The sequence below is a fragment of the Falco peregrinus genome, chromosome 9 (genome assembly GCF_023634155.1).
Source record: "Falco peregrinus isolate bFalPer1 chromosome 9, bFalPer1.pri, whole genome shotgun sequence".
Taxonomy (NCBI): Eukaryota; Metazoa; Chordata; class Aves; order Falconiformes; family Falconidae; genus Falco; species Falco peregrinus.
This window is the reverse complement of record NC_073729.1, coordinates 34,879,705-34,892,448: the sequence shown is the minus strand read 5'-3', so window position 1 is coordinate 34,892,448 and position 12,744 is coordinate 34,879,705. Positions and strand designations below refer to the sequence as shown.

The 12,744-nt window shown below is 46.2% G+C and overlaps 1 protein-coding gene across 2 annotated transcripts in view; it reads left to right on the top strand.

Annotated features, from left to right (window-relative positions):
• The window catches only part of PPP1R16B (protein phosphatase 1 regulatory subunit 16B), a 60,707-nt gene that overhangs the window by 43,716 nt on the left and 4,247 nt on the right, over positions 1–12,744 (top strand). For both annotated transcript variants that reach the window (XM_055814365.1, XM_005235884.3), the window contains exons 3-9: positions 4,426–4,496; positions 6,504–6,649; positions 8,868–8,971; positions 9,294–9,418; positions 11,477–11,602; positions 11,947–12,022; positions 12,546–12,675. In XM_055814365.1, the coding sequence (XP_055670340.1) occupies positions 4,426–4,496; positions 6,504–6,649; positions 8,868–8,971; positions 9,294–9,418; positions 11,477–11,602; positions 11,947–12,022; positions 12,546–12,675 (778 nt within the window). The remainder of the gene's footprint in view (positions 1–4,425; positions 4,497–6,503; positions 6,650–8,867; positions 8,972–9,293; positions 9,419–11,476; positions 11,603–11,946; positions 12,023–12,545; positions 12,676–12,744) is intronic.

Here is a 12,744-nt window from a genome sequence, read left to right as displayed (position 1 = left end):
AAATAATCATTGAATGCAAAGGATCAAGAGAAACCTGCATTTTTAAAAACTAATGGCACTGTGTGTGTAAACTTGGAGCACATAGGTGAGCCTGCTTACCAGTATGGACAGTTTGCCACTATGTATTTTTGGGGAGGAATCAGTACCTCCAATCAGAAACGTTTGTTTGGGGTTTTTTTCCCCTCCTTGGTATCCATATCAGTTTCACTTAGCTTCTTCTGTGGTGAGATATTAATACTTGAGGTATGCAAACACTGGGTATAGATGGGCGTGTAATAATATCCAGAATTTTATGGTGTAGCTAATCGACTTAGGGGGAACTGCACTGAGGAAGGCATAATTTTCTTTATGGAAAAGTCTTTGTCTGCTTTAGGAACTTTTCTGGAAAAGCTGTTTCTAGTGTAAACTCAGTGGGAAGTAACATTGATGAAAAATGATAGTGCTGGAATATCTCTTCAGATGAGAGCTGATCACCCTGCATTGAATTTTCCTTAGGGCTTTTGCTTTTTTTTTCTTCCCCCTGATTTATAGGTTTGGGGGAGAGTAAGTGAGGGTTGAATAAGCCTGGGAGGAGAGGGAGCTCCTGAGAAGTGCGTTTGTTGTGTTCAGGGAGGACAATCTGTCTAAGGCTGCCCTTAGTGATGTGATGGAGGGTGACTTAAAACCTAGGATGTATTTTCACAGCTGTTGTGGGAGCTTTTTCCATTTAATACAGCACAGATGTGAGTGATGAAATATAAATTGAAGATTAATGTACGTCATCTTGGCATGTGAGAGGTTCAATTATAAGCAGAGCAAGCAGAATAATGGAAAATACATTTGAGTGATTGTTCAGTTAATACAATTTGCAATGAATTATTCACAACAATTTGTTCACCCAGCTCTTATTGTAATCACTCCCATTCCTTCATTTGCTATGCGTTTGAAACTGCTTCCCACAACTTGTGCTTGACAAGTAATAAAGCATATCCACGCATCCAGCCCCTTCTCCCCACCTGTCCCCCACCTACATGCAAAGAAGGACAGATTTCAAAGAGCTCAGTATTTGAGGCACTGAGCTCTCTTTAAGAAATTAATTGCAAATTAAAGTTATGTTAATGTGGAGGCTGCTGCTTGCTGAACCTGCCGGTGTGATTTATAAAAGCCCATTTGTTGGGCTTGGAGTGCCTGGGGCTCGCAGAGGACCCGGTTCCACACTTTACCTATGGTTCCAGGTGTGTGGGGCATCTTCCTTTCACAAGTGGGGTGCTGAGGCTTGAGCTGACAGGAGGCGGTCAGCTGGCATCGAGTGATTCATCTGCATCTTCGTGAGCGGAAGCCTACGCTTCCTACCTGTGTAGCATCATTTGTGCCTGGAGGTGGGAGGAGAAGGTGTTGGGCTTTGCAGCGAGGCATGTGGCACTGGCAGGCTGGAAGAGAAGCGCTTTGCTTGCTCAGGTCCCTGCCCCTTACGTTGTGTGTTAAGCAGCAGAGCAAGTCAGTGGCAGGGCCACAGCCCTGGAGCTGAGGGTCTGGCTTCCAGCACTGCAGAGCATCGCGGTTGTGCCCTCCCTTTCCTATCCTTAAGGCACTGGAAAACCCACAAATGCACATTCCTCCTGAAGTTTATGAGAAAGGAGGACTTGTTTTTCCCAGCCATGTGGGAGGGAGGGGCTGTTCCTGGGCAGTGGGCTTGGGGAAGGTGTCCACGTCCTTTCCCCGTGTCCCTCTGCAGGCACGGCCGCAGGGAGCGAGGGGTGATGAAGCTGCTCTTTGCCACCCTGTGCCCTGCTGCTGGGGGTGGTGGGGAGGAATCGGGGCTGTGTTCTGCTACGAGCTCAGTGGGACGCTGGGTAAATCCCCTCGCTTGTGAAAGGGGGCATATGTAATAGGAAATGGCAGTTTCTGGAGACTTCTGCCTAGCTGTTGGGATTTCTTGTCTGTAGCATGAGGAATACTGAAGGCAACATCCCTCTGACTTGAGAGAAAAGAGCCAGGACTCACTGCTGCCCAGCCCTGCGCTCCCCCTGCCAAACCCCAAGATGCAAACTGCAGCTTAGGACTGGTTGGAAAAGGAGTTTGATCTCTTCTTCCAGCCATGTTTGCCTGGGCTCATTGGTACCACATCCATACCTAGCTTCATTAGCTCACTTCTCTGTGCTCTTTTTCTGGTGCCCTGTGGTTGTCAGTCTTCAGTGCATTGGGAGATGCTGAGAAATGTTTTGAGGGCTGTGGTGAGCTGGTCCCAAGAGCAGATGGGAGCTAAGGGGAAGTGCACCGAGAACATGAGGGCTGCTGCAGGGGTTAGTGGAGAACTCAGAGCTGCTTTAGGGTAAGATAATTCCTTGTTTGAATCTTAACCCTTCAAGGACTCTTACAAGCTCTGTCAAGCCATGGTTGCAGAGGCTTCAGCGCAAACCCCCACACTCTGTAACAAGCTGGGGTTTATGCTGCTGCTTCTTCCCATGGAGGGACAGCACTTGTAAGGTTAATCTGCCGGCATCTACTTGTCCAAATCTCCATAATCAGGCAAAACATGATTACGGAGCTGCATGTCATTAGTACACAATGGCTCTTAAATGACTGAGATTGAATTAAAACCCTAATGGCAAAGCATCCAAAGTAACTAAGAGACAACCAGATCCACTAGTGAATGACTCTCCTATCACTCAGCTTGGATTAGGAGAGCAGGAGCTTGAGGCTGGCCAGAAACAGTAGAAGCACAGTCATTAAATTGGATATACTGGCTGGGGTTCAGCGCTTTTATTACTGTCAAGCATGCAAGTGTCAGGGGGTGTGAGCTGGGTGTAGGCGTGGGCTTCCTGCACTGGCCTCTGAGCTGGAAAAAACTCCGGCTCTTTGGACTCGCCGCAGTGCGGAACGAGTTTTGTTCTTTGTTGTATTCTGCTTTTTTGTATCTGTTTCATTGAACAGGTGTCAAAGCCTTGAAATTATTTCCAGCAAACGTAAATGCTAACATTCATTTCTGGTTGAGTGAAACAATCGTGATGTAAAGTGCTTTATTTCACTTCTGTCTGGTTTTGCCTTCCTTTTTGCTAACGTCAGACCACTGGTTTCCAAACAAAATTTCACTTTGGTTTTGATTTGCCTTTCTTGCCTGTTCATTTCCCAGATCTTTTAAACAATGCTTAATAAATCAACTTTGATGTCATTGTAGACATGCTTTCTGTGTTCTACTTTGGATGCCAGAAGTGTTCCGTCCCCAGGGCCAGCCGGGTAGGTTTCCCTGTTGATGTGTTGGGGAAAGAGCTCCCTCTAAGAGTGGGACAGTGATCAGTCATGAGCAGCAGAAGCAGAGGCTACAGGATGCTTTGGGAGTGACCAGTCTTGCAGTCGTTTTGATTGCCAGCTCTGAAGATAGTTATTGCCCTTTTAGCTTTGTTAGTGTTCCTTGTTTTGCAGCTCTGTTTTCACTTGACGGTCGCATCCATGCCATCAAATAAGATGGGACTTGAATATCTGTTGCTACCCTGGCCCCAGGGCGATGATTCTGAACCTCTGGCTTCTGCCTGTGCTGTCAGTGACATTTGAAGTGGGGAAAAGCATTAGGCAGTGGAATCTCGAGAGAAAAAGCAGGGAATGAGGAAGCAAACAACAAAAGATGTGTACAGATCATCAAGATCTGTCAGCAGTGTTGAATCTGAAGAGTTCCTGGTGTTTATATGAATTTATGTCCTCTGCCAACCTTATTGCTGTTACTTTGTGCAAGATCTGTACCTCGGAGAAAACTTTGTTTTTCACCTAGGGGCTAATAACTTCTCCTGTGCTTCCAAAATGTGCATTTTAATGAAATAAATCTTATCCTTTCCCCCCAGAGCAGCAATTAAAAAATGAAGCCTCTGGGAAGCTTTCGTCAAATACCCAACAACGCATGTGAGGTGTCCAAAGCAACCCCAGTGTATTTTAGGTATAGCAGGCCCCTGAACCTACTGGGCTTCTTGTCCCAGATTGATGACTTCTTGAGGCAAGACCTCATCCCTCCCACAGTGAGATCTCTCTTACGGTTGTAGCTCAGGACCCCAAAATCACCGATTGCCTCTGAGCTCTCCGGGGCTGCAGTGTGCAGGGGCTGCACTCAGGTGTTGCAAAGCACAAGATAAAATTTGTAGACTGTTCCAGCTCAACTTATGAAAATGATAGCTGCAATAGCAGCCTCCTTTGGAAGGAAGGTGAAGGAAAATTGTATGCTGGTGCTCTCTGCTGGATAAAACTAAGAAGGCTTTTTTCTTGCTGCACTGTGGTGGCTGCGGGTTCACACCAGCGCTGAGCTCTTGGCTACGAGGTCTCGTGCAGCTCTGCCCACACTGGAACACCCTGATGGTGTGGGTTGCCTTTGTCTTGAACTGGCCAGGGCTAGCTGAGAGCAAGAGATGTGTTAGGATTACTGATCTGACTCTCCTTTCCTCTCCTCTCCTTCCCGTACAGTGTGTTACTTGCTGAAGAGCAACATCAGCCCAGACCTGTGCAATGAAGATGGATTAACTGCGCTGCATCAGGTGAGGTGTGGGAGGAGGTCACAGCTCCCTGCCGCTCCACACTGTTGCATCTTCCCGCTGCCCTCTGAGCAGACCTGTCAGGGTAAACAGAGAGAGCTCTTGTATTTCTTTCCTTTTTAAATTTTATTTTCTCTCAGTTACAGCAGTGAAACTTCACCATATTGTGCTGGTGGTCCTGTTTCTTGGGGAGCAAACTGAGATCAAAACCTTCTCTTGCTGTATCCCAGACTTTGTTCAGTGATGATAACAGCTCAGGAATCTGGGCTGGATTTCAGACGTGAACATTTCTCCCACCCTTTAATCTTTTCAGGGCTGGGCTGTAAACTACTAAACTAAATTAGCTCAAATTTAGAAACTTTGGCAACCCATGAGCTTTCAAACTGGTGTAAATAAATGACGTACAGGATGGTTGGAGAGCCTGCTGCTGCTCTCCGAGCTCAGGGACTTCCGAGAGTCTGTATGGGATGGCAGCAGCTGATCGCCAGTAAAATACAGACTTGCTGTGGTGATGTGGGAGTCTGTGTCCTTCCTCAGAGCCTCTGCACTGATCCCATAAGGGGGTTTCTATTCTTCTTCCTAAGGCCCCTGTCCCCACCTGTCCTCTTGAGTCCTGATTTCAGTACGCGGCTCCCCGGGAGCCAGCCCGTGCCTGGCAGCTGCTGTGACGCACAGAGCCATGGTTGTCACACTCGCTCCGAGGGTGGAACAGGCACTCATGGGGCGTTTGCCGTTAGACCCTGCTGTAAATGCTCCCATTGACTTGGGATTTTGGATTCTTCTGCAAGTTGCTTGCTCTCTTCAAAGCTGGCTGGATGTTTGCTTGAAAATGCAAACTGGCTTCTAGAGGAATAAAAGGTCCCTGTCACACCACTTCTCCAAAGAGATATTAATCTGCACACAGAGAAATGCTGACAGCCTCATTGCTTTCCCCACTAGGTACTGAAGCCATGGAGTATCCTACCCCGCCCACTGAAGGATCAGTTATTATAAAGGTGCACTTGGGAGTTGAGGTGGGAATGTTGCATCCACTAGAGTTAATTGAGCCCCCGAACAGAGAGAGGCTCCGAAGTGTTGCCCATTAGCAGTGGCTTCCAGCGAAGGATGCAGTTACACTTCTGTGATAACTTGGCTGTGTGACAGGTGTGATTTTAACCTCGCTTCCATATAACAAGTAGTAAACAGAAATAGAAATACATGAAGGGTCCTTGTCACTCAGCCGCTAAAATGCTTGTTGTGGGTTGTAATTCAGCCCCATTACAAGCTGTGAGTCTCCTGTGTAGGTCTGCAGTAATGCATAGGCTGCAAACAGGCTTCTTGTACAAGAATGAATCTTATTTTAGAATCTTTATTTTTATCTTATGAATCTTTATATTTATCATATGCACGTTCATCTCAAGAAGTGACCACAAGATGGATCAAAGAGCAAATTCCACCTTCCCCAAAGGAAAGCAGTTGGGGCCCTTTTTGCAGGCTGCCTCGGGGACTGCGGTGTAAATGCATTGAGGATGCTGGGGTTTTTTTTCAGGAGATGACAGGTGCACTGTCAAGTACCTCATAATTCTGGGAATCCAACTTGCAACTCTTCAGATAGCTGCGGTAGGTAGCGTGAGATGCTGAGAAGACTTTTACTTGTCACATGCCAGTGTGTGGGATTTTCCCTAAGAAAAGGGAATGTCAGCTTTTTAGCTCATCCCTTGGTATGTGGTTATACCGGTTATGTTGAATTTCTGCTGTGTTTGCTCTTGAATATGGAAGACCCAGTAGAACAGAAGCTGTTGAGTATTTGCTGTTACTCCCTGCTGGTTCTGCCCCCAAACCAGGGGGACCTGTAAAACACCAGTGACCTTCAGTCTGTCCGCGGTAGGTATTTAACTCTGGAGGTGCTTTGCCAAACACTGCAGGATAAAGTAGGTTTCCACATCCAGGTACCCTGGTACAACTGAGCTTGCATGAGCCCTCATCTTCCCAAAGTTTAAAAAACCCCAATCTGTATCCCTTCCTCACCAGTGCTGCATAGACAACTATGAAGAGATAGTCAAGCTTCTCCTCAACCACGGGGCCAACGTCAACGCGAAGGACAACGAGCTGTGGACTCCACTGCATGCAGCAGCTACATGTGGTCATATCAACCTGGTGAAGATCCTCATCCAGCAGTAGGTGGCTTTTTGTGTCTGTCCCTTTCTGCAGATCTGATTCCACCCACAGCTTCTGTGGCTGGAAACCGAGACTGCCTAGTACCTTGCAGGATTGCAGCGGTGGTGGTTGTTCCCTGCTTTCAGGCTATTCATGGGACTTCTTCCTGCTTGGGGGAGAAGGGGGTGGAGGAGGAAGAGCAAAAAGGCTGAGGAGGCACAGCAAAACCCTAGGTGACTTAGTTTCATGAGGCTTCCGGAGACTGGGCCAAAATTTGCCACTTTTTGCCCATATTCTGGTGTGTACATGTCTGTGTTTGTGCTCATTGAACTCTGCTGGCTTGGTAGAAATAGGAGCAGCCAGCAGGATCCACCCTTAAGCTCTTAAACACAACTTCAGGTCTTCCAGCCACAGTCAAAGAGACACTGATGTAGGAGGACAGCGGCATGTTTGTGTAGCTCAAATGCTTGGGTGAACTTTGTGACCTCTTACTGGCTCTTAATTAGTAACCGTAACTAGCTTGTGGTCGTGCATTTGTTGCCCAGCGTTGTGACACAGGGTGCTTGCACTGGACCTTCCACTTGACTTTACCAAGGCTCAGGTCTTTTCCAGACTTGCCAGCAAGGAGGAGGAAGCCAGATGTGTTTTGAGCTGCACCAAGTGCAGCATTTAATGAGCACCTGCTGCAAATCCTCTCTGGAGCAGATAGTCCTGCTGTCTGGAGCCCTCTCCTCTATTTCCCGGGGTGCTGGGGCAGTGAGCAGAGTGTGCTTTGGGAGCGTTAACACGCTGCCTTGAACGGCAGTGCCTGCCGCTTCTGCCTTGGGGAGGGAGGCTTCTGCCTCTGTCACTGTCACCGGGGAGACTAGCACTGAAAATCTGGCCCTTGTTCTTTGGCTGTATAATGAAGGAAGCGGAGCAGAGGATGCAAACAATCATCCCATGGAGGATGTTCCCACTTGGGTTAGGAAAATTTTGGGTGGGGGGCATAGAAATGGAGCAAAGCAATGTGGAACACCATAAAACATATCTGACTCTTAAATGACCATAAGGGAGTGTCATGGGATGGCGGACAAGGTGAGGAACTGGACCTTCTAGCCTTAGTTTTCGTAGGCTGCCCTGTGTCAAGTAGTTGCCAGCAAATTCAGACTCCAGTAGCCTAATGTCATGATCCCACGCTCAGAAACAGTCTTCCCTGGACTTTTGAGGAAGGGGGTGATGTAATTTGTTGCTACAATCAAAGATGTCCTTTACAGGAGATCTCACATATCAAATGACTGGTTAAATACTGCCACTGGAGGCCATGTTACTGGTGATGGGACCTGGAACCCCTGGAGACCAACAGAGGAAGTAGCCCACAAAAGATGTCCAGTTCCTTGCTTTTTTTATTTGCTGATTAAACTAATACTGGCACTTTGCAAATATGAATTTCAGTGTAGTTTTTTCTGCTTAGGCAGAGGGGAAAAATAAATAAAGAGGCAGGAATCTAAATGCAAGTGGATACTGTCTGCTGTCCTTCCAAGGCTGGTAACTGTCAAGGTAGATCAGGATTCAGCTGAAACTGGCGGCTAGCTAATATGGCATGGTTCATAAGGCACTGGAAGTTTCCTACTACGTGGGAATATGGGGGCAGTGATCAGTTTAGCTGGCAATTTCACTCCCAAATAATGACCTCCTGGAGATCACCAGAAATGCCTTTGGACAATCAGAAAGAAAAATTCACCAGGTGACAGAGTATTTTTTTTTTTATTACTATTTTTTGCTGGTGTGCCCTTGGCTAGATGGAAGGCTCCCTCTACCATTCAGCCCTGATCTTTCCCAACTTTTCTGGCTCTTGCGAACTTTTCATTGAAGGGCTGCCAGACGCTCAGATAACAAGCACCTGGTAGTTGCTTGGTATTGTTTTCCAGAAATTCAGCAAATAAATTGCTGCTGTGACTGAGAAGCTGCCAGTCTGTCCAGTGCCAGGATCAGAAGAGGACAGGAACAGCTCAGTTGCTCATGTGCCCCAGAGCCCATGAAGGAGGTGTCGCATGCTGCCTTTCATCCACTTCTGGAGTTTATCTTCCCCATGAATAGCTCCATGGCTTTGCTTCAAATCTTTCTTATCTCTTACATATCTTGGTGACATTTGGGCAACTGTTAGTTTTTTCCTAAGCATTTATCCCAATGTTTGGCGCTGTCTGCTCTAGGGTATCTGAGGTCCTTTCCTGTGTAACTCTTGTTTTCTCCTTGCAGTGGAGCAGACTTGTTGGCAGTAAATGCAGATGGCAACATGCCGTATGACCTCTGTGAAGATGAGCCAACCCTGGATGTCATTGAGACTTGCATGGCCTATCAAGGTAAGGAGACTGAGTTCATGTAAAGTACAAAAATGGGTCGATACAGTGCTAAAAATTACCTTGTTTCTCAGCTCTTGACTTGCCTCTGGAGAAATGCAAAGACCTGCTGCCTGGCATAATTTCTTGGAACCTGACTCTGTCTAGTTTCTCTGATTCCTAAATCACGATGAGGGTGAAGGACGGCTGACAGTCCCCTCGGCTACATAGCCTCTGGAAAGGATGTGAGGTTATATCAGCCAGGAATCATAAGTCTAATCTTTAATCAACTAGTGGAGACAAAGACCCTTTCCAAGCCTTCTGTATCTAACTGGAATTTTAACAGGGATTACACAGGAAAGAATCAATGAGATGCGGGCCGCTCCGGAGCAGGTCATGATCTGTGACATTCATGACATACTTGCAACTGGACAAGACCTCAACAGGACTGATGCCCAAGGTGCTACGCTGGTGAGTGGAACTGCGGTGGCTTCAGTTTTGCCTTCCTTCAGCCCGCAGGTTATGAAACCTGCCCTGTGGCAGGACTTACACAAAATCAACATGTACAAGTCACTGAGGAAGTTATTTTGATCTTTTTGCCTGTTTTAGTTTATTGTCGCCTAGGAACAGGCTATGTCCATGAGTACAGCTGACATAACTTCAGTGTCTAACCCTACGCTTTTTGAAGCAAATCCCTTGTTCACGTGAGCTCTGTCAGTTGTCCAGCAGCTCAGGTCCTGCAGCAAGGCTGCCGAGCTCCTGGGTCCCGTCTGACAGTGGCTGGTACCAGCAGCTTCCAAAGAAAGGTGCAAGTAATCCCGCAATGAGGAGCTGCAGAACACAGCCCTTCTGCTGACATCCAGGGAAATGGGGCTGAAACACCTCCTAGAAACTTCGTGCTTCTTGCTCTCGTAGTCTGATCTGACTCCTACAGAGGAGACGTGAGAGTCCTCCGGTTTTCATGGGAGCAGGCTCTGGTGTTGGGCGCTCTGGAGACTTTCTGCTTCCTCTTCTTTCTGCTTTGCATAGCATCTGGCTCACACAGAGGAGGCAGTTCTGTGGTTATTCACGTCGGATGGCTTCTGCCCCTGGGCAGATGGGAGCCCCCAGGGCAAATGTACAGCACGGAGCAAGCTGGCATCTAATTTGACTGGGCAGGGACTGAGAAGGCTGAGCAATCCTAGTCCTGTTCCTTGCTTTTTCACCTGCAAATGTGTCTCTTCAATCCTTGCTTGCAGCAGTTCCAACTTAGGGAAAGTTCAGCTATGTCATACGTGTTGGCACTTTCATACGACCTTGGTTGTTTGACACCTGGGTCCAGACATAACTGATGTACAGGCCACTCGCTGTCATTTGTTTGATGGACAGACCATGGCAGTGCGATCAGGTTTCTTAATCTAAATTGTCATCTATAGCATATACCAGATGCATAAGGGGAGAGCAGGCTCCCTCCAAGATAAACTTAGATGACTGAAGTTTTTATTGCAATTTCTTTTTTTGACACATTTTCCCCTTTAACAAGGATTATATATTTAAGTTTAAGCAGACCTCTTGGCTTCCCTTTTTATATTAACTCCAAGTGATTCCTTGTTAATTCATGTGGCCTCTAGAGGGTATAACCCAATACCATAATATTTATGTAGAAACTAATTGAATTGCCAGAAAGTATCAGAATTTATTTCCAGATTAGGGTTTAATTTTGTGTAGTGGAATCCACATAGAAAATTTTGGAAAGAAGCTTTCATTCTCCTCCTCAGCCCAATTGAAATAGGATGAGCTCTGAGTGGAGTTCACACCTTCAGAGCTGTGCATAGGTCAGTGTTTCGCTCAGAGATGTGACAGCAGACTATAATTATGAAAAGCTTCTGAGACATGAAGTGTCATGGGGGACTAAAGGAGACTATTATTGTCTCCAAAGTGGTGGTTGTAGTAGGAAGGAAGTAGGTTGTAGGAAGCCATTATCTGAAAAATCATATTCCCTTAACTAAAAGTAGCCAAGGATTAAAATGTTTTTGATTTTCAAATGGTAAAAGTAATTATAGTGTGAGCGGAAGCGCGTTGCACGAAGGGAGTCCTGACTGAAGCAGGCTGAAAAATTGATCAAAAAAATCACATCCACAGCTCTTAAGCAGGGAAGAAGAGACATTTTTCTGGCATGAGGAATGCGGAATTTACAGATGATGTTCTCCATTGCAGGTTTGCATTTTGATGGTGCTGTTTCCCTAAAGATTGGGAAGCACTTAAGAACCCTGGATTTAAAATGTGAAAACATTTTTTTCTAACCTATACATATTTAAAGTTATTTTAAGAATTCTTCAGCAGTTTCCTCTCCAAACAGAATTACATGCAAGTAATACTGAGTTTTAGTAATGGGAACAGCTTTAGACCTGATAGCATCTGCCAAATGTTGAATGTGCTGCCTGTCCAGATCTAGACTTAGACATTATCTAAGAAATTACACTGAAACTGGATGTATAAAGCCATTTGTGGTCCTTGCAGGTGTCTCATGCTCTGTTCTTTATCTCCTAGCTGCATATAGCTGCAGCCAATGGTTACCTGCATGCAGCTGAAGTCCTTCTGGACCAGGGGGCAAGCCTGGATGTTAAGGACTGGGACGGCTGGGAACCTCTTCATGCTGCTGCTTTCTGGGGACAGGTAATGATTTTGTTACAAATGTCATGTATGAGGGTGACATTTCTTTCTGCCTGGACAAATTGCAAATGGAAGAAATCTGTTCTAGGGCTGGACTCTCTGGGCAGCATCAGATAAGGTCTGTGAGGTTCCAAAAAGAACCTGTTGATGAGAAAGTTCAGGGAGAGTATGTCTGTGCAGGTGAATGGTGGGAACAAAGTTTAACATCACACATGTGCCAGAATAATTTGAGGCGAGTTCAGCATGCATGCCATTGCTTCCTATCTTATTCCAACTTTTCAGCTTTGAGGAGGAAAGTGATTGCCCAGAATACCTCCGTTAACTTGACTTTCTTTCCCTTTCTTTAGATGCAGATGGCCGAGTTGCTTGTGTCCCATGGGGCTAGTCTGAGTGCCAGGACATCTTTGGACGAGATGCCAATAGGTGAGTTTATTAAGCTTAAAAAAAAGAAATTGCTAAGAAAAGCTTTCCCCCCTAAGCAAGCTGGAGTCTTCACATGGTACTTTCAGAAGCATTAACATAATTTTTCAGGTTTCTTTTGAATCAAAGTCGCAGTTACTTTAACTGGAACTGAAGTTTTGAAGCATCTGCTTTGTTACTTCTGAAAACACTTCTTCCTGCTCATAAAAATAAGGGCCAAGGCACTTGTCCAGCACCAAGTCTTTCTCCTGTGTGTTTCCACCCATGTTATCCCTCTGTACCTGATGACTGCAAAGCTGAGCTCTCATCACAATGAGCAGCTCTTGTTTTCTGCTCCTGTCTAGATATCCAAACCTTTCTGCCTCCCCTAATTTGTTTAAAGATTAATGTGCCTAAACACATTCTGCTTAAATTTCCCTTCTCTTCCTACTAGCCTTTGTAGTTGTATGTACTAACACAGTAACATGGTGTTAATGGTACCACATTTGAACTGTCTGATTAATGGCTTGCTTTGTGCGTGCCATAGATCTGTGCGAAGAGGAGGAATTCAAAGTATTGCTACTGGAGTTGAAACACAAACACGATGTGATCATGAAATCTCAGATGAGGCATAAATCCTCCCTGAGTCGAAGGACCTCCAGCACCGGCAGCCGGGGGTGAGTGCATTGTTCCCTGTGGGTCACCCTTGCATTAGCTCAGCCACCCTAATTATATATAAAAAAACC